Source organism: Glycine soja, chromosome 18, assembly GCF_004193775.1.
Source record: "Glycine soja cultivar W05 chromosome 18, ASM419377v2, whole genome shotgun sequence".
Lineage (NCBI taxonomy): Eukaryota > Viridiplantae > Streptophyta > Magnoliopsida > Fabales > Fabaceae > Glycine > Glycine soja.
Genome location: NC_041019.1, coordinates 52,726,621 through 52,748,713, shown reverse-complemented (window position 1 = coordinate 52,748,713; position 22,093 = coordinate 52,726,621). Strand labels below are relative to the sequence as shown.

General features: G+C 33.6%; 2 protein-coding genes across 9 annotated transcripts; both read right to left on the bottom strand.

Annotated features, from left to right (window-relative positions):
- Positions 1-663: 663 nt before the first annotated feature.
- On the bottom strand, positions 664-5,845 carry LOC114396537 (peroxisomal membrane protein 11C-like). 7 transcript variants are annotated; one of them, XM_028358566.1, is made up of 9 exons: positions 5,553-5,845; positions 5,406-5,455; positions 3,182-3,388; positions 2,103-2,177; positions 1,949-2,023; positions 1,763-1,843; positions 1,586-1,660; positions 1,299-1,472; positions 664-968 (listed from the first exon to the last, which is right to left on the bottom strand). In XM_028358566.1, exons 3-9 carry the CDS (start codon positions 3,371-3,373, stop codon positions 933-935), a joined length of 708 nt encoding a protein of 235 aa, XP_028214367.1. In that variant the 5' UTR covers positions 3,374-3,388; positions 5,406-5,455; positions 5,553-5,845; the 3' UTR covers positions 664-932. The 7 variants fall into 7 exon arrangements, with proteins under 7 accessions (XP_028214367.1, XP_028214365.1, XP_028214366.1 ...); XM_028358564.1 differs by having other exon boundaries at positions 5,406-5,435; XM_028358565.1 differs by lacking the exon at positions 5,406-5,455 and adding an exon at positions 4,074-4,132.
- A 12,130-nt stretch (positions 5,846-17,975) lies between these two features.
- LOC114396376 (protein ARABIDILLO 2-like) lies at positions 17,976-21,666 on the bottom strand. 2 transcript variants are annotated; one of them, XM_028358305.1, is made up of 4 exons: positions 21,423-21,666; positions 21,014-21,321; positions 20,739-20,837; positions 17,976-19,821 (listed from the first exon to the last, which is right to left on the bottom strand). In XM_028358305.1, exon 4 carries the CDS (start codon positions 19,784-19,786, stop codon positions 18,113-18,115), a length of 1,674 nt encoding a protein of 557 aa, XP_028214106.1. In that variant the 5' UTR covers positions 19,787-19,821; positions 20,739-20,837; positions 21,014-21,321; positions 21,423-21,666; the 3' UTR covers positions 17,976-18,112. The 2 variants fall into 2 exon arrangements, with proteins under 2 accessions (XP_028214106.1, XP_028214107.1); XM_028358306.1 differs by lacking the exons at positions 20,739-20,837; positions 21,014-21,321; positions 21,423-21,666 and adding an exon at positions 20,291-20,531.
- Between the last annotated feature and the right edge of the window lie 427 nt (positions 21,667-22,093).

The following is a 22,093-nucleotide window of genomic DNA, read 5'->3' as shown; positions in this document are numbered from 1 at the left end:
TATTTTATGAAAAATTGGATATTACGCATTACACCTTTCTATTGACATATTTAGCGTTTTAAAAAAAATAAAAACAAAACCCTTTCAAAAAAATTATTAATTATAAAATAGTGGCATCACTTTTTTTTAACACTTTTTTATGTGATTGAATGAAATTTATTGATGATTAAAAATTTTGATGAATATCTTCTAAATCTGGAGAAAAATCATTAAATTTACAACACATGTAAATTATTCAACCAATTAAATTAGACTTTAGTATGTTTTTCTTAGTTGTGAAACTTGTGATCATTTCAAATAGAAACGTGCTTTTCTTAGTTGTGATCAGTATCACTACGTAGAAACATGTTAAGCGATATTCCAATCAACCCCTGATGTCATCACGAGTACCAGCAATCTTAATGCGTGGCTTGGTCATAACAGTAGAATGCACTAGCTCATATGACCAGTAGCAACTTGCTTAGTGGGATATACCATTCATTCTCACTCTAGGAAAACAATGACGAATAAATAAACATTTTAGTCATGACTCATAAACGACATTGCATTAGCCTTTTATAAGCATCAAATTAAACCTTTAATGATAAATCAACGCATCCAATTTTGTCCTTCAAGGATCAATATGAAGTTATTTGAAGGACCGTTTTGATAACACAATGAAACGAGCATTGAGGGGAAGTGGGGGAACCGATTTGATATTGCATGTCTTTTAGGGTACAAATTCATGTATTTGTAAATTATGGAGCAACATAATATTGTTGCATATATTTTGAAAGACCAAAATAGAAAGATACCCTACACAGCAGTTTTTGAGAACTTGTAACTATGATGAAAATTGGTCAATGCTCACATCAACCGACATTTCCTGACCAATTCATATAATTATTTGACAACAATGACACCTCATGGGAACCATTTTATTCTTCCACACTTCACAAAGTTTTGGACTTGGCTGGGGCAGGAAGCAACTGCATTGCACAATCCAGAAATTCTTGTCAGTGAAACTGGTACTCCTACGAATATTTACAGCTAAAGAAAAAAATCACGACCTTCCAATGATCAAGTGTGACAACTATAATAATGAAACTTAATTCAAAACATTGCTAATGCGGTTGTTAATGTTCTTGATGGTAAAAAAAGGTCAAGAGCTAATTTTGTCTGTATTTTTGTATCCCTTGGTCAATAGTTGTCCAAAAGAAATGTGTTTATACACACAGATGAGACATGGATACAAGGTTTTATTAGGGTAGGAAAATAAAAGCACAAAGGAAAAAAACTACAATTATACTAGCTGGTACCTGATAACAAGATATTAGAGACGAAACAAATCCAAATGCCCCAGTCACGCGAGGAGTAACTGTCTTGGGTGCCAATTGAAGCAGTCCAACTGCTACCACTGTATCAATTCCTGCTTTGATAAGTGATAGAGTTCTCTCATTTGACTTGTTTAGTTTGGCACGGTATTGCTCATTCTGCAGCCATATATATAGGTGATGAATACACATACAAAAGGAAGGCAATCACAGTCCAAAGAAACCAAAAACAGAAAGTTTGAAGAATTTATGCACAAGGATCAACAACATACATCATATTTATTCTTGTTCTTGAGATCTTTCTCTAACTTCTTCATTGATGAAGAAAGCCTTCCAAGCTCCCCAAGCTGATCAAATAAGTAAAAGATGTCACAGAGGTTATCAGTGAAGGAAAATGAGAGCATAGATGCACACCTATTAGCATCAATGAAGGTAGGAAAGCCACAAACCTCAACTAAGGTGGTACACACTGAGGAACCCAGCCAACAGTAAAGAGATATCCGACCAATTAGTTCAGTGCGCTCTTTATTCTGTAATTAAACACAAAACTCTTGTACCACTAGATGGTATTTCAATATAATAATACAGAAACAAACATGATGCTAAAGAAAAATATAGATTTTATTATTTCCAACCTGGTAGATGCCTGTTCTGCCAAGCCACACAAATTGATCAAGAAACAAGAAAGTGGAGAGTAGTGCATTCTTGGACTGAAAAAAAATTCAACAAGATATTAGGAAAATAAAACAAAGATGAAAAAAAGGAGAAATGTTCTTAGAGTTCACATACCTTTCCCAACAGAATTAGGGGGAGGGGAGTGCCCTGTGGTGTTGGACTTATCAAAGCATGTAGGTCATTGACAAACTGCGAATTAAAGAGTGAAGAGTGATGGTCATTGCATGAATTAATTAATATGCAACCAGTGTTATCAATGGCAGATGGCGGAACATGGTGGAAGGCCAAAATTCCTCCATATAAACACGCCATTGCGCCTTATGGTGCCACCATGGCAGGCCTACCTTTCACAAAATTATATGCCGAAAGATAAAGTATTTGACTTTCTTTGATTTATCCCTTTTCCAATTATGTCCCCCAGAACCCAAAAAAAGAAAAAAGAAAATTATGCATATTTCAGATTTCTCATCTTTTATAAACAAATCAATCAAAGGGGATACACATAAGGAAAATGGAACAAAGAAGTATCAGTATAAACTGCCACTACCTAAATGCAGAAGTGCAGAGGTGCTGGTCAATTCAAGTGGCCTGTGGTCATGAGAACGGTGCATTTGTGTACATAGCGAGTGGACCTTGGGAGGATCGATTTTGGTAGGGAGTTTTATGGTGTGCTAGATTATTTGAGTGTGAGTATTAAAAACGTGGTCAATGGCTGTCAAGAGGTGAGGTGCAAGCAGGATTGGTGCTCTCTGATGGTGCACTTTTTTTGTTGGGACACAGATTTTGAGGTCAGGGATTCATTGGTTATCCTATTTGTTGATGATAGTTATGTACATCTATTGGGTATGCAGTAGGATAAGGGCAGCAAATTTACATGTCCTGGGGTATATCTTATGAGAACAAATCAAAGATGAGTAGATGGGTTCTCTTTTGTGCAAATCCAGGTTACATTTTATTTATGCTTGTCATTAGGGCATAAATATTTTTTTAACCATGATGACATATGTGGGGATTTCTCTGTTTATGAGGGTGTGTGTATTTGACTATTAGTACCACAGGTGCCGTTTATGAATATATTTATTTTATTTGGCTGATTAAAAAAAACTGCCACTACCCAAATGACAAAAACAGAAAAAAAAAATGAATCGATGAAAAAGCATGTTTCAAAACTTGGAAAGTAAAAAGAACCTAACCTTAAAAAGACGGAAGACTTTTCGTGCCAAGCTGGTTGTTTTGTCGACATTCTGAGCAGTACCAGGTTCCCCGTTACTCAAAAATTTGGAACCATATTGTATTGCCCTGCATATTTTGTCCCTTGCTTCAGCCTTGCCCAAATATAAAACAAGAAGACCAAGTTCAGCCCTTGTTGCATCCAACGTACTCATCTTCTACACTAATTGCTGCCATATAACAAAATCACAGCACAGTTCATGTCAACTAAATTAGGAGAAAGGAGTAGGCAAAGTTAAAAGTTATATTGTTTAAAATCAAAGATTCATATATTAAGTTTTTAAACACTTAAACTCATCAACTAATGCAGACATTAAAAAAGTAAGACAAAGATATTATCAAAATGTTTCAAAAAAAATGTTGCTAATCTTTCTGAGAATTAAAATATAACACTTTCCCAAAATCCTCACCAAGAAACCATGATAATCAGTTAGCAAGAATATTTAGTAGACCTTCCACTCTTATCAAAGTGGCATCATGTGATAATGTCCAGTTTGAGTGTTTATAATATATGTGCATTTGAAAACTCGTTCTTCTTGCAACCATAAAATCCAACGGTTACACGCCATTCATATCTAAAAAGTGAAGAACAGAGAAAACACGATTTCATCCGATTTCAATTTACTTGCAAACTCATTTTCTTTTCATTTTCATTTATTCTCTCAACTTTCATGCAAGGAACTAAACATAGTAAAAACTAAAGAATGTTAAATTACAGAAAGTAGATAACCCGTAAACTTCCAATTCTAGCCTATTGGGGCATACATTCTTCAACTACAATAGCTTCAAACCTCAAGTGCTAGGTAAAAAATGGGGCAAAAATCATGTAGTAGGTTCTGCTTTTTTATTACCCACCTCACAAACACCAAGTGACATCCCCTAAATTTTGTGAATCGGTTAATTTGGGCAGGAAACTGCAAAATATTCATTAAGAGAGAGATTAGTGATTCATTCTTGAGCAATTTACTCATCTGTGCTTCAATACAACACCACTATTGACTCTTGTGGTAAACCCTAGATTATTTTTCATCTTTCATCTTCTAGACTTCTACCCTATTTTATTAATTGCAATAGCAGTCCAACTGTGATTTCGTACACAGATAGCATTTAATCTCCACCCCACCAAATCCCTAATATAATCCTTGCTTAAGTCACAAGTACTGTTCAGAGCACTCAAGCAACCACTAATTGACCAGTTAATCCTCCTAACAACAAAAGCATTTTTTCACTAAGTGGAGTCAGCATGGATCAAATAATACAGTTGTGCTCTGTCATAAACAAGAAGGCATCTCCAACACCGTCATCCTTGGAAATAGAGTAAGAGTCAATTGGTGAGGGTGTCTCAGTAGAATAGAATAAAACTCCATAAATATTGTATTGGCACTTCCAACTGTGGCTACTTTAGGTCTCATCTTGCAAGGTTTAAGAGGCATCCTTGAAACTCTAAGTAATACATAACACTCAATCCTGGAGCTATTTCCAAATAAGAACTTGGATGAAATTACAAGGGGGAATGGAATTAGCTACAGTATAATAGGCTAGTTAGTAAGTCACTCTGGGTTATTTGCGAGAATAAAAAAACTAGATATCTGCATATTCACCAGGGTACTTAGAATTCACCCAAAAGAACATCAGTCAGACAAACACTTAACTTATCTAGGCCAAAATATTGAAACCAACGAGCAAATCTAAGAGCATTGGCATCCAAGTTTCTCCAATAACAATAGACTATTCATTCAAACAGCTTTCAATAAATCATCCCCACCATAAAAAATAAAAAACAAAAAATAAAAAATTGAATAAGGCAGTCATCAAAATTACTTATAATCCATTAATAAGGATTAAAATTCATTTGTCAAAACAAAAAGCTTAACCTAATCACGCCATGTTTGGCACATGAAAAAAGATAAAAGAGAGAAAGAGAATCGATCCATCCGAGAACTACCCTGTAGTCCAGTTACATCAATCCCTTTCCTCTGTCATAACAACAACCACATCTTCAAAATCTTCGATTTCCCTCATCCTAATCATTCTCAACGCAACCAAACACACTTAAAAGCAACACAACATCCATAGCAACAACAACAATAACAACCAACCCATCAAATCAAATCATAAAATCCCAACCACCCAATCAAATCAACACCCCCTTTAAGTTGACCCAGAATCGTAACTCGCAATCCCCACCTTCAAAGTTTGCGACTTTACTATCTCAAGCTGCAAGGTAGATCAACCAACTGGGGCACGTGAATTCTCAACTCTAAATTCAAAAAGAAAAAACAGCAACCAAAAAAAGAAAGAAAGAAACAAAAGAGAAAGAGAGAGAGAGAGTACCAAGTACCAATTAGGTTGGGTGAAGGGAATTGTCCTGGAGAATCGGCACGAGAGACGAGGCTTTTTTTTGGTTTTGGGCCTGTCCTATGTTATGTGTTAGATAGAGTTATGATAAGGGCTTGTTTGGTCCTCTCTTTTCGGAGCAACCAAACAAATGTGAAATATTATTAATAATGATCTATGGACAATGGTTTCGTCTCCGACCAGGAACAATCTTGCACCGTTCGATGACTCCGATGTCAACGTGCCACGCGTTGGGAGCTTGAAGCTCCGTTTGATTGGATGATGAGTGTGATGGAGAAGATGGATTCAACTCAGCTGCTGCGTTGGTTTGGTTTTATTTTGCCATACGCATCTCAACATTCAACAAAGGCCAGTCCACTATGCTTTGACGTAAAAAGCTTATCTTTAAAAAATTTTAAAAAAAAGTATTTTTTGTTTTATAAAGGCGATAGATAATGGTGATAATATTATTTAATAAGTTATAAGTTAATATTATTTATTGATATTAGTAATAAAATATTATAATATTTTTGTCAAACAAATTACTTTTTAATATGTTTATTTAAATTTAAATCTTTTTATTATTTTTTAATTTACAAAATGAATAATAATTTTTAATATTAGTAAAAATATAAAAATATTAAATAAAAAATGTATATATATATATATATATATATATATTAATTTATTAAATAATTAAAATAAAAAATATTTATGATTTTTTTAAAATTACGTAGGTGAAAAAATCATAATATAATTACGACTTCAATAAAAGAAAAAAATCATTATTACTTTTAAAGTTGTGTGGAAAAAAATTTATTTTTTAACTTTAAAATCATGTAAAAAAAATAAACAATTGAAGTCATAAATTTTATGACTTCAATAAAAAAAAGTTATAAAATAATATGTGATGATTTTCAATTCAGAAATCTTGTAAATTATCCTAAGACTTGCCTCTTTTTAGTATAAATTTAAATTTGTTTCCTTTTAACAAATTTGAAAGAAAAATAAAATACCCTTTGGTCGTTTGCCCCTACGATGCTTGGTAAAGATCCAAGAGTCAAAACGCAGAGCTACTCAAATGTTATTTGTTCGTCATTGGATTCATGATCTCCATCTTTGGACACTATTTCCTGTATAGCTTGGCCATCCTTTAGGAATTGAACAAGCTCTTCAGATGACCTAAACTTCTGGCTGTTTGGAATGTGAACAAATATATCAATATTAATCCATGACATCCAGTAACATTCAAAGATGTAAGATTTTAAAAGGACCCAGTGGATGGCACTAAGATTTTCAGGCAAGGGCAGTTAATCATCACCTTCAATGTTTCTAGTGCTCTAACCCTATGGAACTAAGCTTGTGGAGATTATTCAAATGTAGGCCCTCTCAGCTCTGAAACAATTTTGGTAAAATGAGCACTAGGTTTTTGGGATCGAGGAGAATATTTCATTGAAGGAACTACAAGCAACTTCAAGATTTTCAATGCTGGAGATCTTTTCAAATATTCCACTTGAGAATATAGTTGACTCATCATCCTCATGATATATAGCACTGCAGTTTGACATCTTCTAATTTTTTCTTGTGATGTGCAGCATTTGATATCTTCTAATTTTTTCTTTCCATTAATTGCATTTACAGAAAATGCTAGCTAGCAACGCCTTACATTATAACAAGTTCAACAAATTTTATATACCGTAGATTAATCACAATAGAAAAAAATTAAATATCCTTTCAGTACTTCTACATATTTAATCCTACCGTTGAAATATAAATTAGTCATAATGTCATATATGATTCTATGTCTAAGGATTACCCATTACATAAAAATAGTTACAAGTGGGATATCTTCTATTATCATCTGGAGCTATTTAATGAAAGAAAAATACTAGTAATACTTTGATATTTTTTTAGAGAAAAAATACTAAGCATTAAAAATATAAATTACAATGTATTCAATTATAATATATCATATATGTTAATTAGAATTAATTAGAATGATGATTTAAAAGTTATATTAATAATAATTTACGATTTAATGATAATGAAAAACTATTTTATATTCGTCCAATTAATTAATAGAAAGTGGATGCAAACCATTTGAACCGGCATGGAATGTCACAATAATGTGTGTGGCTAGTATTCTTTTGCAATTTATCCGTATTAAGACGTGCAAGCACAGCATCAAAACTCAAGAGAAAGTTACTGTAATAGCTTTTCAACTGAGAAAATGGCTTGCTGATCAATTGAAGATCAACAAAGTTGATCCTCTATATCTGCAACTTGACAACTATGATGCTGAGTTGTAAACAATTTGAACCTGTGACAGTGATATATATCTAGAGATGTTAGCATAGGCCATTCTAGCAAGTGTTTTCCATGTGGTAGAAATGTTTGAGCTCTGGCAATTCCCGTAGTATTAATGAGGTCAGACAATGGAAAATGAACTGTTTAGTTTCTCCCTTCAAGGCTGCTTCATCCTCTACAAAAATTTCCTCCAACCTCTCACAATGTTTCACAAGCTTAACAAGATGATTGGCCACTGATGTTGGAAACAAACTTTTAATTTAAGGCTCTCTCACATTGTTTCACATCAAGCTTAACAAGATGATTGGCCACTGATTTTGGAAACAAACTTTTAAGGCTTTGACAGTTTGAAATGTACACTTCTTGTAAGTCTTGAAGGCTAATTATTTCATCAGGATTATTCAGATTCCAGATATACTATACTCCAGATTTGGCAACTCATCTAGAATCAGTTCTTCAATGGAAGAGAAAGCTGAGAAGCCGGTTTCACATCTGCTCCTATATCTTTCACATCAAATATAGCCTTAACTGATTCACAATTCCTTACAGTGATATCTTTCAAGTTACCCAGAAATGGAAGTAAATAAAAAGGAATCACATGGGATAAGGATTCACATTTCACCACAGATAAATATTTCAAATTACTTGTTGAAGCAATTGTCACTTGGGATTGGAACTACACCAAGCCATATCTCTTCTAAATGGGGATGATAACCAAATGTCAAATATTGCATATCACATGCAGACTTTTCCGCCTGTACATGCAAAGTACAATTATTAATTTGAAGAGCTTAATATATAAACAAAACTTACATATGTTTTAGTTCTTTAATTTTAGGAGGTTGTATTTTTTAGTCTCTAAATTAATATTTATTTTTTTTAATTAATCAAAATTTGTGATGTACTTTTTAGTCTTTTTGCAATAAAAAAATTGTCGCAAACTGTGGATGCAAACCACCAACAATCATTAGCAGGGATTAAAAACATATTTTTATAAATTTGAGAGATTAAAAAAATTTAAATTTAAATTTAATGGGAAAAAATACAGAACTTAATTTGAGAAACCAAAAGATATTTAAACTTATAAATATATTTGAGGGTGCTTTTAATATTCTTATTTAAAACAAAATTTCACTTATTACTTATTATATGATAAAATGCAAGGATATGCATGATAATTTTTTAATTGGTGATTATAATTTTACACCATATATACAATATCTGCCGCCATTTTAATAAAAGTAGTCAAATCAAGTTGTTAAATTGAAGTGCAGAATTCATTTTAAAATTCTGATCAGCGTCCATGTGTAGTATGCCAACACGCGTTCTGGAAGTATAGCTGCTATAGAAAATCATTCACATAGGCTTTCACCCAACGACTTAAATTTTTGGGATTATTGACTGGTATTAGTACGTATTCGAGTCTTTGTGACTAGATAGTTTAGAAATCAATCCTTGTTCTCCCTATTCTTCTACATAAAAAGTTATAGCACAAGGTAGATATATAAATGCTTATATAACATCATTATCATTTTCTTTGTAATGAAATATTTTGGAGCGAATTACTGTCATCATGATAATTAAATGCTTATATTATATCATTTTCGTTTCCTCTTATGTTAAAATACATGTTCTTTTTCCTTAAAAGATGAATATTTGTTATATTTGAAAATCAGTTTAATGTAAAGAGAAATGTTAGTAACACATTTTCTTTATACTTCTTTAAATGTATTTTTTTATTGATTGAAATTTATTAAAATGAAAAAATTGATAAATTCTATATTATATTTAATGATTTTTTTATAATTTTTAATAAATTTTAACCAATTAAAAATATGTGTTTAAAGAAGTGTGATAAAAATATGTTCTTTGAGATTTATAAAGAGTTTTTTTCTCTCGTGGTGATCTCATCATGATTAACAACTAAATTAACTTTGAACCTTTACTATATATAAATTTTGTGACCTTAAAAAATGAATTTTCAAAATCGATAATGAAGATATTTAAACTCCACTCTACCTTCTAAAAAACTAAAATCAATAATAAGAGATGTTGAAAATTAGTTGATAGTGACATTAAAAGTTACAGAAAATAAATTTTTTTCTAAGGAAAAAGTTATAAAAAAGAAAAAATATTTGACACTCACATAATTATTCACACTCATTAAGAAACGTGTTTACATTAAAAAAAAAAGGCAAAAGTGTAACTCATTTATTTTTCAATTTAGTGTTAAAAAAACAATTATATTATGATAATGAATGGCCTACTTCTCGACTGTAGTGTTGAGATAATTATTGATTCACAATTCTCTATAGATAGGGTCTCAAGTTGTACAAAACTTTTGGCGGTTGAAAATGTGAATAAATACTCCATCCTTTCACAGAGTGAGTGTCACCTTCAACTCTTTCAAATTGATGAAAGACACTGCAGAACATGTTATTTTTTCTAACTGAGGGCAGTCGAAAATGCAAATAACACCATATTTTGTGAATTTGGCAGTTATGCTTTTTAGAGAGAGAATGCAAAATAGGGAAAGAATTTCTCACGTATTCGCACATATGAGAATTGACTTATTACAATGTGTATTTATAACACTTAGGAAAAACTAAACTAATGGTAAAGCATGAAAAATAGCATTGTCTAATTACAATTAAATGAATTTTAACCGTTCACAAAACTGATACACAAGTCTTCTTAATTACTAATAGGTCCTACACAAGTTTGTAATTACACAACAATCCTCTTCCTTAATTCAAACTTGCAAGGCTTAACATTCCTATTTTGCTCCTCATAGCTTCAAACTTGCTGGTCTTCAAACCCTTTGTTAGCATATCTGCTAACTAATCTTCTGTATTGCAATGCTCCACTGCTAGTTTCCCTTTGGCCACTTGATCTCTTAGGAAATGATACTTGATCTCTATATGCTTGCTCCTTCCATGAGAAATTGGATGCTTTGCTAGATCAATAGCTGACTTGTTATCCACTTTCAACCTCATAGCACTTTCACACTTAACTTTCAGTTCATGCAACAACATTTGTAGCCATTGTGCCTGACTTGCACCAAATGTTGCAGCAATGTACTCCGCTTCACAGCTTGACAATGCTACAACATCTTGCTTCTGGAACAGCAATGTACTTCTTCGAACACCATGCTATTGGAGTCTTATCCATCATGAAAATGTAACCAGAAGTACTCTTCCTGTCTTCTGTATCTCCACTCCAATCAGCATCAGTGTATCCTACTAACTCAGTAGTTGCAGGTCCTTCTGTTCTAGGAAATAAAATTCCCCAATCGATTGTGCCCTTGAGATATCTAAGTATTCTCTTTGCAGCCACCATGTGAGTTCTCTTAGGCACTTTCATGTATCTGCTTGCTACTCCAACACTATAGACTATGTCTGGCCTTGAGTGACAGACATATCTAAGTGAGCCAATTAACTGTCTAAACAAGGTAGAGTCAACACCTTCATCAGTGGCATTTTTCTGCAATTTCATAGTAGTATCAACTGGTGTAGATACAAGTTTGCACTCAAGCATTTTAAACCTCTTGAGTACATCTGTAATGTACTTCTTCTTATGCAGAAAAATTCCCTTTTCACAGGACACAAATTCATGCCAAGGAAATAAAACAATTTTCCTAGATCAGTCATCTCATACTCAGTCATCAGTTGCCTCTTAAGCTTCACTATCTCTTGTTCATTGCTCCCAGTCACTAACAGGTCATCCACATACAAGTAGATGATTATCAAGTCATCATTTATGTTCAATCTTACATACACACCATGTTCACTTGAACACTTAGTGAAATTTAGCTTCTGCAGTGAGGCATCAATTTTCTTATTCCAAGCACGAGGTGCTTGCTTGAGTCCATACAAAGCCTTCTTCAACTTCATTACTTTGTTTTCCATACCCTTCTTCTCAAAACCAGGTGCGTGCTTCACATAAACCTCATCTTCTAATGGCCCATTGAGAAATGCATATTTGACATCAAGTTGATTCAAACTCCATTTTCTCAGACTTGCCAATGCTACTATTAATTTCACATTCTCAATCCTTGCAACTGGAGCATATATCTCATTAAAGTCAAGTCCAGGTTGTTGCAAGAAACCCTTTGCGACCAACCTAGCTTTATATTTTGCAATCTCACCATTTGGCTTCATCTTAGTCTTGTAGACCCATTTCACATCAATGGCTCTCTTATTACTTGGTAGATTCACCATCTGCCAAGTTTCATTCTTTTCAATTGACCTTAATTCCTCCACCATTGCTTCTTTCCACTTTGGATTTGAAAATGCTTGACCAAGTGATATAGGTTCTAACTCTGCCATGAGAACCAAGTGCATTATATCAGTAACATCTTCACACAAGCCTGCAGGGTACAGGGCATAACCTTGCAGTCTCACTGATGGGAATCTTATCCTATCAGATCTTCTCAATTGTTCCACATTGTCATTATCCATATTCTCAACATTGTTTTCATTGGCATTGTTCACATTATCATCATCCGGAATAGTTGGTTCAGGCACATTCACTTCTTCCTCATCTTCAAATCGGTCACTGTCAAGCTGAATGCTTGTTACTTTACTAGTAGCTTGCTCAGTTGATTCCTTCCAATTCCATTCTCTTGTTTCATCTACAATCACGTCTTTACTCACTACTACCTTCTTGTGAATTGGATCATATAGTTTGTAAGCACCAGTGCTATGATAGCCTATCAACATCATTGCTTGTGCTCTAGAATCAAGTTTTCTTCTATTTTGTTCAGGCACATGCCTGTAACATAGTGAACCAAACATTCTAAAGTGCTTTACACTTGGTTTCACACCACTCCATGCTTCTTTAGGTGTGATGCCTTCTAGTCTCTTGGTTGGACACCTGTTCAGTATATGAGTAGCTGTATATACTGCTTCTGCCCAGAACTTATGTGGAAGATTCTTCTCTCTCAACATACATCTTACCATATTAAGCAAAGTTCTATTTCTTCTCTCAGCTGTACCATTGTGTTGAGGAGTATATGGAGCCATTACTTCGTGAGCTATACCCTCATTTTTATAGAAATCTTCAAACTCATGTGAAGTATATTCACCACCACCATTAGTTCTAAGCAATTTAATTGAACTATCATACTGTTTTTCCACTAACAGATTAAATTGCTTAAAAATGATAAACACTTCACTTTTTTTCTGTATAAGGTAAATCCACATCTTCTTAGTATAGTCATCTATAAAGGACACAAAATAGGAATTACCTCCGATGGATTTGGCTTCAAAGGGTCCACACACATCTGAATGAATGATAGCAAGCTTCTTTGTTGCTCTAGTTGGTATTGCAGACTTATATGACTTCCTTGGTTGCTTTCCTTCACAACATTTTCCACATATTTTCTTTGGCTCTTCAATTTGAGGTAAGCCAACCACCATATTCTTCTTCTGCAACATCTTTAAGCTATTGAAGTTCAAATGTCCCATCCTCTTATGCCATTTCCACACTATATCATCTACTTGTGCAACAAGACATTTTTGATCAATAGAGTTCACACCAACCTTGAAAATTCTATTGCTTGTCATAGACACTTTCAATACTACCTTCTCTTTGCTATCAAAAACTTCCATGTAACTTCCCTTCATATTCGTTGAGTAGCCCTTCTCTAGTAATTGCCCCAAACTAAGCAAGTTACTCTTCATTTGTGGAACATAGAGTACATCACTCACTACTACTTTTGTTCAGTCTTCCCTTCTAATGGCTACCTTTCCAATACCTTCTGCAATGACACAGCTGCCATAACCAAATCTAATCTTCCTTCTCACAATTTTGTCAATTTCACAAAACCATTCTAAATGGCTTGTCATGTGATTAGAGCACCCTGTATCCAAGTACCACCATTCTACTCTGCCACCTTCAATAACTGTCATCAGCAGCATCATTCTTCATCCATTGTTGCTATTAATGCAACAACTTCTTCATCAGAGTCACGTGCTAACTGGGCCTCTTCATTCCTTTTACTAGGCACTTTAGGATTCACACATTCATCTGCAAAGTGACCCCATTTTTGACAGTTATAGCATTGAATGTGTTCCTTGTATTTCTTCTTTCCCTTGCCATCAGTCTCAGCTCCTTTCTTCTGAGATTCTTGCTTGGAATTTCCACCCTCATTCTTGTTACTCTTCCACTTTCCTTTACCTTTCTTCTTCCAAGATTCATTACCACCACTTCCTTTTTTTCTGAGATTGTGTAAACAACGTTTTCTCAGTTTCTTTCTCATCTTTCTTGACACCATCTCTATTCTTCAATTTCAATTCATGAGCTTCTAACGAACCTATTAACTGTTCCAATTTCAACGTGTCTAGGTCCTTAGACTGTTCAATTGCAGCAACTATATTATCAAATTTGGGTGTTAAACCCATGATAACCTTTTCAACCTTCATTGAATCAGTAACTGCTTCACCACAACTCTTCATCTAGTTGGTTAATACAGTTAACCTATTCACGAATTGTGTAACTGTTTCGGTTGGTTCCATTTGCAATTGACCTAATTGACGCATTAAAGCCATCAATTTCACCTTCTTGGTTTGTTTATCGCCGGCGTAAGTGGTTGCAAGAACATCCCAAACTTCTTTGGCCGTTTCATATTCAATTATCTTTTCCAAGACATTTGAATCTACACATTGATGGAGAAAGTATATCGTCTTGTCGTCTTTATTCAATTGTTCACGGTGAGTTGCCCTCGCCGTCTTCGTTGGTGCTGCATCAAGCGATGTCACTCCACTGCGAATGACATCAAGAACACCTTGATACCTAAAGACAACCTTCATTTGTTTCGTCCATCGTTCGTAATTGTTGTCGTCAAAGATTGGAAGTTTTGCATGGATTTGATCACTGGTTTTTGAAGTTTCCGCCATGTTCGCCGTCGTGTGTGGTCGTGGATCGTCTTGCTCTGGATACCAAACTGTTGGAATTCAATTGATCACTGTACAATTGATTCTACACTTGAACGTGAGATCTTGAGAGAGAGGAAAGAAAGCGAAAAACAACATATTTCGTGAATTTGGCAGTTATGCTTTCTAGAGAGAGTGAATGCAAAACAGGGAAAGAATTTCGCACGGATTCGCACATATGAGAATTGACTTATTACAATGTGTATTTATAACACTTAGACAAAACTAAACTAATGGTAAAGCTTGAAAAATATCATTGCCTAATTACAGTTAAATGAATTTTAACCGTTCACAAAACTGATACACAAAGTCTTCTTAATTGCTAATAGGTCCTACACAAGTTTGTAATTACACAACAATAGATGTGTCCTTCGCACATCTCGCCCTTCACCCTACCATGACCTCCGTAGTCTGCCACAACCTCTGTTGTGACCTTCGATACTTTGCCGCAAGCTCGTCGTGGACCATCGCTGCTTCCACAAACCCCCTTCGGGTGTAAATAAGCAGTGACAGCCAATGAAGAGCTGACGAGAAAAAACAAGGGAACTCAAACATAGCAGCTCGTCCATTGGGAACACCAAGTATTCAGGTCCATCATTTATTGAGAAATACTTCCTTTGTGATATACAAAGTAATCATCAGATATTAGAATTTCATTGTAATTTCCCTCCATGAGTGTTATAAGGAATCTTTGATTTTATATCAAAATTTTGTTTGTAAGAATTAGAAATATAAGGATTATGTGAGTAGTAATTTTAAGAATACTTATGAACCAGAAAAAATAACAAAAGAATATTTATTATAATCAAATTTGATTTTGAAATTTTTTTTATAGTAGTTAACAAAGATAAACTCGACAAAGAAGAATTAGACATAAAATTAGTATAAAATGAAATTTTTAATACTCTTTCTTAACTTATCAAACTATTTCAAACTTTATTATTGTTATATTTTACATACAAGATTTTTATTGAAAATAAATTCCATACATTATTAGACGACAATTCGCTTTTAATCACTAAATAAGAGTTTATAAACTTATTATAAATATTTTGATTAAAAAAATTATATTTTATTTAACACTATTCAACTTCCTCAATTAACAAGTAAAGGTTTACTTTTTGAAACACTAACTAAGCCAAGTTTACAAAAGGTTAGATTAAATAGAGCAATCTTCCAACTTCAAACATATATGTATCATATTTGGTAAAGTGAGCTAGTATATAAAGTGCAAAAATAAAGTTGAATGTTAGTGGGTTAAGGACCCGTATCCTGAAATTTTGAGATCTTAACTAAAATTTATGTTTGAGGCCTTCTAACTCCACGTATAATTCGTTAATTTTTATTTTATTTTTCTAATTTTTTAAACAGAAAAATTGTTAATTAAAATTATTGATCAAGTAATTCTAAGATCTCACTGCATAACAATTCCTTCAATCATGGTCTGGTCTTGCAGCATAATTAATCTCAAATTCAATATATAAAATTTTATTTTGACGATAACCATTATTAATGATATTCTGTAAACATTATACTTAAAAAATCATTTTTTAATGTGGTGATAGACATATGCCCTACGTTTTAAAAAAATGCATATGAATTTCTTTAGAAAAGCATTATTGCAAGGTTGGACATATATAAAAAGAAATCTCTCTCTATATATATGCAAGTGTTTTTTATTTTAATTTTATCTTCAGTGTTTCCTTAAAAAATTTCATTTTAGAAAACTTTATGAAAGTTCACGCTAATAGCTTATGAAGTAGTAAAAACAGTTTTGTTATTTTATATTTTCTGTATTTATCTTAGAATATAAAAATAAAGTTAAAATAAAATAATATTTTCATTTAGTTTAAAATATTTTTTTATTTATATATAATAAATACTTGAATTTTATGTTTTGAGTCTTTAATAAAATAATACTTTTATTTTTTATCCTTAACATTTTTTAATTAATGATAAATTAGAAAATTTTATATTTATTCTATAATAAAAAAAATCATTTGGTATCAGTCTTTTTAAAAGGACTTATAACAAATAAAAAAATTATCAAAAAATAAATATAAAATTTATTAATTTATCATAAAAAAAAGTATCAAAAATAAAAAATAAAATTATTATTTTACTAGAAACTTAATAAAAAAATCAAGAATCAAACACAAATTTCTTTAATTTATACCTAAAATATGAACCAAGCATATATTTCTCTTGTAAAGAAATCAGAACTGAAGAATTGATTAAAATTATAAAATACTTTAAGTGCTGGAAGGTGATGACATAAAAAAATAAAAGGAAGCTGGAAGGTAAGAGTCCTTAAGCTCTTTAGTGGACTCATCACTTCTGTAATAAATTATTCGATTAAACTATTAACATGCCAATATATATAAGCTAGATTGAATTTTTTATTTTAATTTTTAACTTTTAAATCAATAATTGTTGCCTTATTATTTTTTTAAATATCTAAGTATTAGTCATTAAAACTTGCTCTTTTTATTTTTTTCCTCCTATACTCAGATCAAGGTTTAAATGTTTTTCAAAATCCAGGAATTAAAACCAAAGTTTTAAAAGTCAGACACTAAGATCAAATTCGAAACTTTTTCAAAAACTATAACCACCATCAATCCAGAAAGAAAAAGAAAAAACCATTACAAATATTACATATTTTCATCAAAGCGGCCAATGTTTCTTGCTCTTTTATATCCCTTGCTTACTCTGATCCCATTAATAGCTTTAGTGCACTTCGTACTTCAAAGTTTTTGTAGAACTGTTGCTTCTCATTCACAAAATGCACAATAAAAAAAACAAAAAATCACTCCATGTTTAATGTAAAGGTGGATGGATATACGAGGTTTTAACTTCTTCACATGTTGGCATCCAAAGGAAATCATCAGACAATCTTCAAGAACCTATAATTTAAAACAAAATACATCCACCCAAACAGTGGATACTGAAACTTTAATTATTATTAAATAATCCAACATTGATCACAATCATTATACAGATTCACAAAGCATGCAATGAATAACAAAAAAGGAGAAAACCCCTGCATGAAAACAGAAGAGAATATGTCTTGAGTATGAATTTTTCACATGATTAAATGTTCAAATAACAGCAAAACAAGTAGATTTAACTTATTATTCGAATTCCAAAAAGAATTTCAGAAGAAAACTAGTGAGAGGGAGAGTACAGAAATTTAAATATTTATAATATAATCTAACACTGATTTATAATACATAGATTAGCAAACTTCTTCATTCCAGTTTGCAACTTAGTATTTGGCTTCTTGATACAAAAAAAAAAAGTTAATATTTTTTTCCTCTATTTCTTGCTAAACAAACTTCTAAATTTCCCTCTTTCCAACCTTTCATGCAGCTTTTTAGCTCCTGGAATGTCCATCTCAGTAAGTTTCTTCAGATACCCAATTGCCCCATACGAGATCATTAGCTTCTTACATTTCTTACATGAAGAAAGTGATCCAAGGCAAGTAACTGCATATTTTTTTGCAGTATTCTGAGGGCTTGGATCAAGCAACTGAACCAAGTTTGGCACACTCTTATCATCCTTCTTAACCTCTCTTCGATTCTGAGACACAACCATCAAGCTTGCTATTGCTTGAGCAGCAACCTCTCTAACACTGTTTGACTTGGCCTCAAGCATCTTCACAAGGAGAGGGATGCAGCCAGCTTCACCAACCATTTTCTTCATGTCTGTGGAACTGCAAGCGCAGCATATCGCAGCCGCAGCTGCTTGCTGAGCACCTAAGGATCCGGACTTTAACACATGAGTCAAACGGGGGATCAAACCGAGGGAAACCAAGGATTCCTCAGGGACTAATCCAACCAAGTTCCTCAATGCTCCAACCGCAGATTCCTGAGGAAGTGGACCATCAAGATAAGCCAGAAGACTCCTAACACCACCTTCTGATATGACACTCTTCCTTAGATTCTCATTGCTTGCAGTGAGGTTCTGCAAGCACTCTGCAGCATGCTCTTTGGAACCTAACAGAATTCCACAGTTAAGCAGATTGATCATTACCGTCACAATCCCTTCTTCAGCCAATGCTTGTCTCACCTCAGGAACAGCTGATATGTTCTTCAGAGTACACGCAGCCGCGGCCTGTGACACAGAATCACCGGTTTGACAAAGTGCAACCAATGGACGAACCCCGCCATGTCCCACGATTGCTCGTGCTGTTTCGGCTGACATCGACAACCTCTGAAGGGATATTGTTGCCTTCTCCTTCCCCACCACACTGCCGGATTCAACAAGCCTTATAAGAGGAGGCAGAACTCCTTCAGAAACTAGCCAATTTTCACAGCTACCGGTTTCTGCAAGCGAGCATATTACAGTAACTGTTTTTTCTCTTATCCTGGGAGAGGTAGCTGTAAGCAATTGAACCAAAGCAGCAATGTTGCTCCGACCAAGAACAGCTAAAACACTCTTCTCATCCTCCTTCATGGCCTCAACAACGCTGTCTAAAGCTCGGTGCTTCGCTTCCAAGTGCCCGATCTGAAGGCGCGCCAGCAACTCCCTTATGTTGTTGTGTGTTGCAACATCTGATTCTGCCACAGAACTAGACACAGTTAATGGCAAAGTAGCCTCACCAAGCACACCAGTCTTGATCAGAAGCCCACAATCCCTCAAATTCAAATCAAGCTTCCCAGCCAATGCATCCAGATCACTCTGCATCCGAAGCTTACCCTCATACTTCTCCTTCACACACAACTCAGCCAATTCAATCGCTTCCCCAAGTGTTTTTGACACAGCCTGCAACTGCTCCTTGCAAAGAGCATTCTTCGAGAAGCATGGATGGCTCGACAAATCCGATAACTGCGAAGGGATCTGTTCCAATTTCGCAACAATCATCTTCCATCTACCAGCAAATCCCTTGACCTCTCTGGCCTTATCAAGGACAACAGGAACAAGTTCCTGTGCATGCAACAACCAGTCTTCTGTGGAACGTGCATCAACCTCATCACCATCTTCCACCATGACTTCGATTTGGTAGGCACAGAACTGATTATTAGCTGCCACAAATGGAACAACACAAGGAAACCAAACCCTTCAAAGAAATGCCCCCAGATGCCAATTGGTAAATAGAAAAATGATATCAAGCATAGAAAATTAAAAGGCTGTGGTGGAGCAGTTGCAATCGTATGATCCGTAAATTATAAATTAAGACTCCAATAGAAAACTCTGAGGCACAAAAAAACAACCACCCCAATAACCCCAACAACTTCGAGAATCTCCTATGATCACACAAAGCTTGTTTACTGAAAGCACACTCGAACAACAAAACTGAAGTACCAAAACATGCCCCACTAGTCTTTTCTCTCACTTTAGCAAGAGCGACCATTCAATGCCCTTGGAAAACTATGAGCACACATTAAATTTGTTATAATAAAAATTAAACATTATTATTAATAATTAATAATTTAATACAACTAAACCATGGTAGATGAAATATTTTTGATGATGACAGTGAAGGAAATATACTTTTAACAGCAAACAATAAAGAAGCCAGCCGTCGGCAGATATTTACACACAAATCCAACGGTACCCCTCCAAAAGGCACACCTAACACATGGCACAAATGCAATATGGTATCCTTTCTAAGGGTATTTTGGTCAATAGGAAATAAAACCACAACTTTACTTTTCAACCATGATACAAAAGATTTGTTGCAGTGAGACAGTGTGAAAGATGAATCTAGAGAGAGAAGAGAGAGAAGAGAGAGCTTAATCAGCTAGATTCTGACCCATATCAACGGTCAAGGATTGTTATAAACTTAGCTGTGCTTTTTTTTTCATCTTTCTCCTCATAAATGGGGTTTTCCTTTGAAGGGAAGACACAAGTCTCTGTCTACAGTTGTATACACGCTAGTTCGTAAAATGAACCATCACCAGAAAAAAAATATATAATTTAAAAAAAAAATCTTATATACCTCAAATCAAGTTGACTTGCTTGATATTCCAAGAGTTTATCCTGTTGAGAGCCATTGAATGATCCACAAAACAGCCTTGTTTTCCACTCTCCAATGCTTCTGTAAAGCCCCAAATAGTTAGAGACAAAATCTAACACTCACTGAAACAAAAATTGGAAACAAAAGGAAGCAAAAGAACACTACTTTTCTTTCCAGAAGTAGGAGATCAAATCAAATCAACAATCCCAAAAATTAAAAATTGAAAAACTAAAAAAAAAAAATAAGGACCAACCAACCTTTGAAGAAATATATGTTGTGGCTTAATCTTCAAACTTCACAGAAACACTTTTATCACTATGTCTCAGACACACTAATGTAGTGACATAGAAAATGCCTCAGAGAAAGGATCACCAATCAACAACCTCAAAACTTTGCTTTGACAAGTTCTGAATAAATATTAACTCATGTAAATGTAATGCTTCCAGAATCAGCAATCAGATAAAGCCCTGATCTTCCGCAAAACCGCGTCTTGCATGCTCAAAAGACATTAACACCACTAACCAGAAACAGTTTCCTCGGAATCACTAACACCCAGAAACGGTTTCTGCTTCATAATTGAGAAACGGACACAAAACGCTCAATGTCTCAATTTATAATATTATTAAATTAAAAAAAAAAAGTGAGGAAATCAGAAGAATCTTTCACCTAGAGTCAATGGTGATAAACTGATAATAAAATCAAACTTCAGAGACATTTAAAAGTAAAAATAAAAAAACACAGCTAAGCCTAACTAAACAGGTGCAATATAAAAGTATTCACTTCTTCACTTCACTACACTTCAGAGTTCACACCAACTATTCAAAAACCAAACTTTTATCTCTCTAGAAATGGAAGATAAATGTGTCAGACTCGCTGTCTCGAAGGTGAAGATTCTTCTGTAGCATTATTTTACACTGTCAACGGAGAAATGTAAGCTTATGATTCGAGTAACATGGCTTAGAGGTCGAACAGTTTTCGTGATCCAACGGTCAGGATTTATCTTGGGACATGCATAACTACCGTTGTGATTGGGTTAATTTTGAATGTGTACGAAATTCTCCAAATTTGTTTTGATTAAGGAAAAATAATAATAAGGTCACGTACTAGCATATCAACATCATATCCATGAATTGAAAATTTTAGAGTTTGTTTATTTATTTTGAGAAAATATTTTACTGTTTCTAAAATAAATAATTTTTCATTATTAAATTACAGAAAATAGTAAAAATGTTTTTTTTATTTTTTTCTGTTTTCTATAAAAGTCTTTGAAAGTAAAGAATAAATCAAAAATAAGGTGACAAATTTTTAGTTAAAAATAAAAAAAATCAAAACCAAAA

Excerpts from the sequence above, each read along its gene's own strand:
- LOC114396537 (XM_028358566.1), bottom strand. The coding sequence starts at position 3,373 with ATGAGTACGTTGGATGCAACAAGGGCTGAACTTGGTCTTCTTGTTTTA. Across the intron at positions 1,844-1,948 it reads GCAGAACAGGCATCTACCAG|AATAAAGAGCGCACTGAACT; the intron begins GTTGGAAATAAT and ends GTTTAATTACAG. Across the intron at positions 969-1,298 it reads CTCTAATATCTTGTTATCAG|TTGCTTCCTGCCCCAGCCAA; the intron begins GTACCAGCTAGT and ends TGTGCAATGCAG.
- LOC114396376 (XM_028358305.1), bottom strand. The coding sequence starts at position 19,786 with ATGGTGGAAGATGGTGATGAGGTTGATGCACGTTCCACAGAAGACTGG.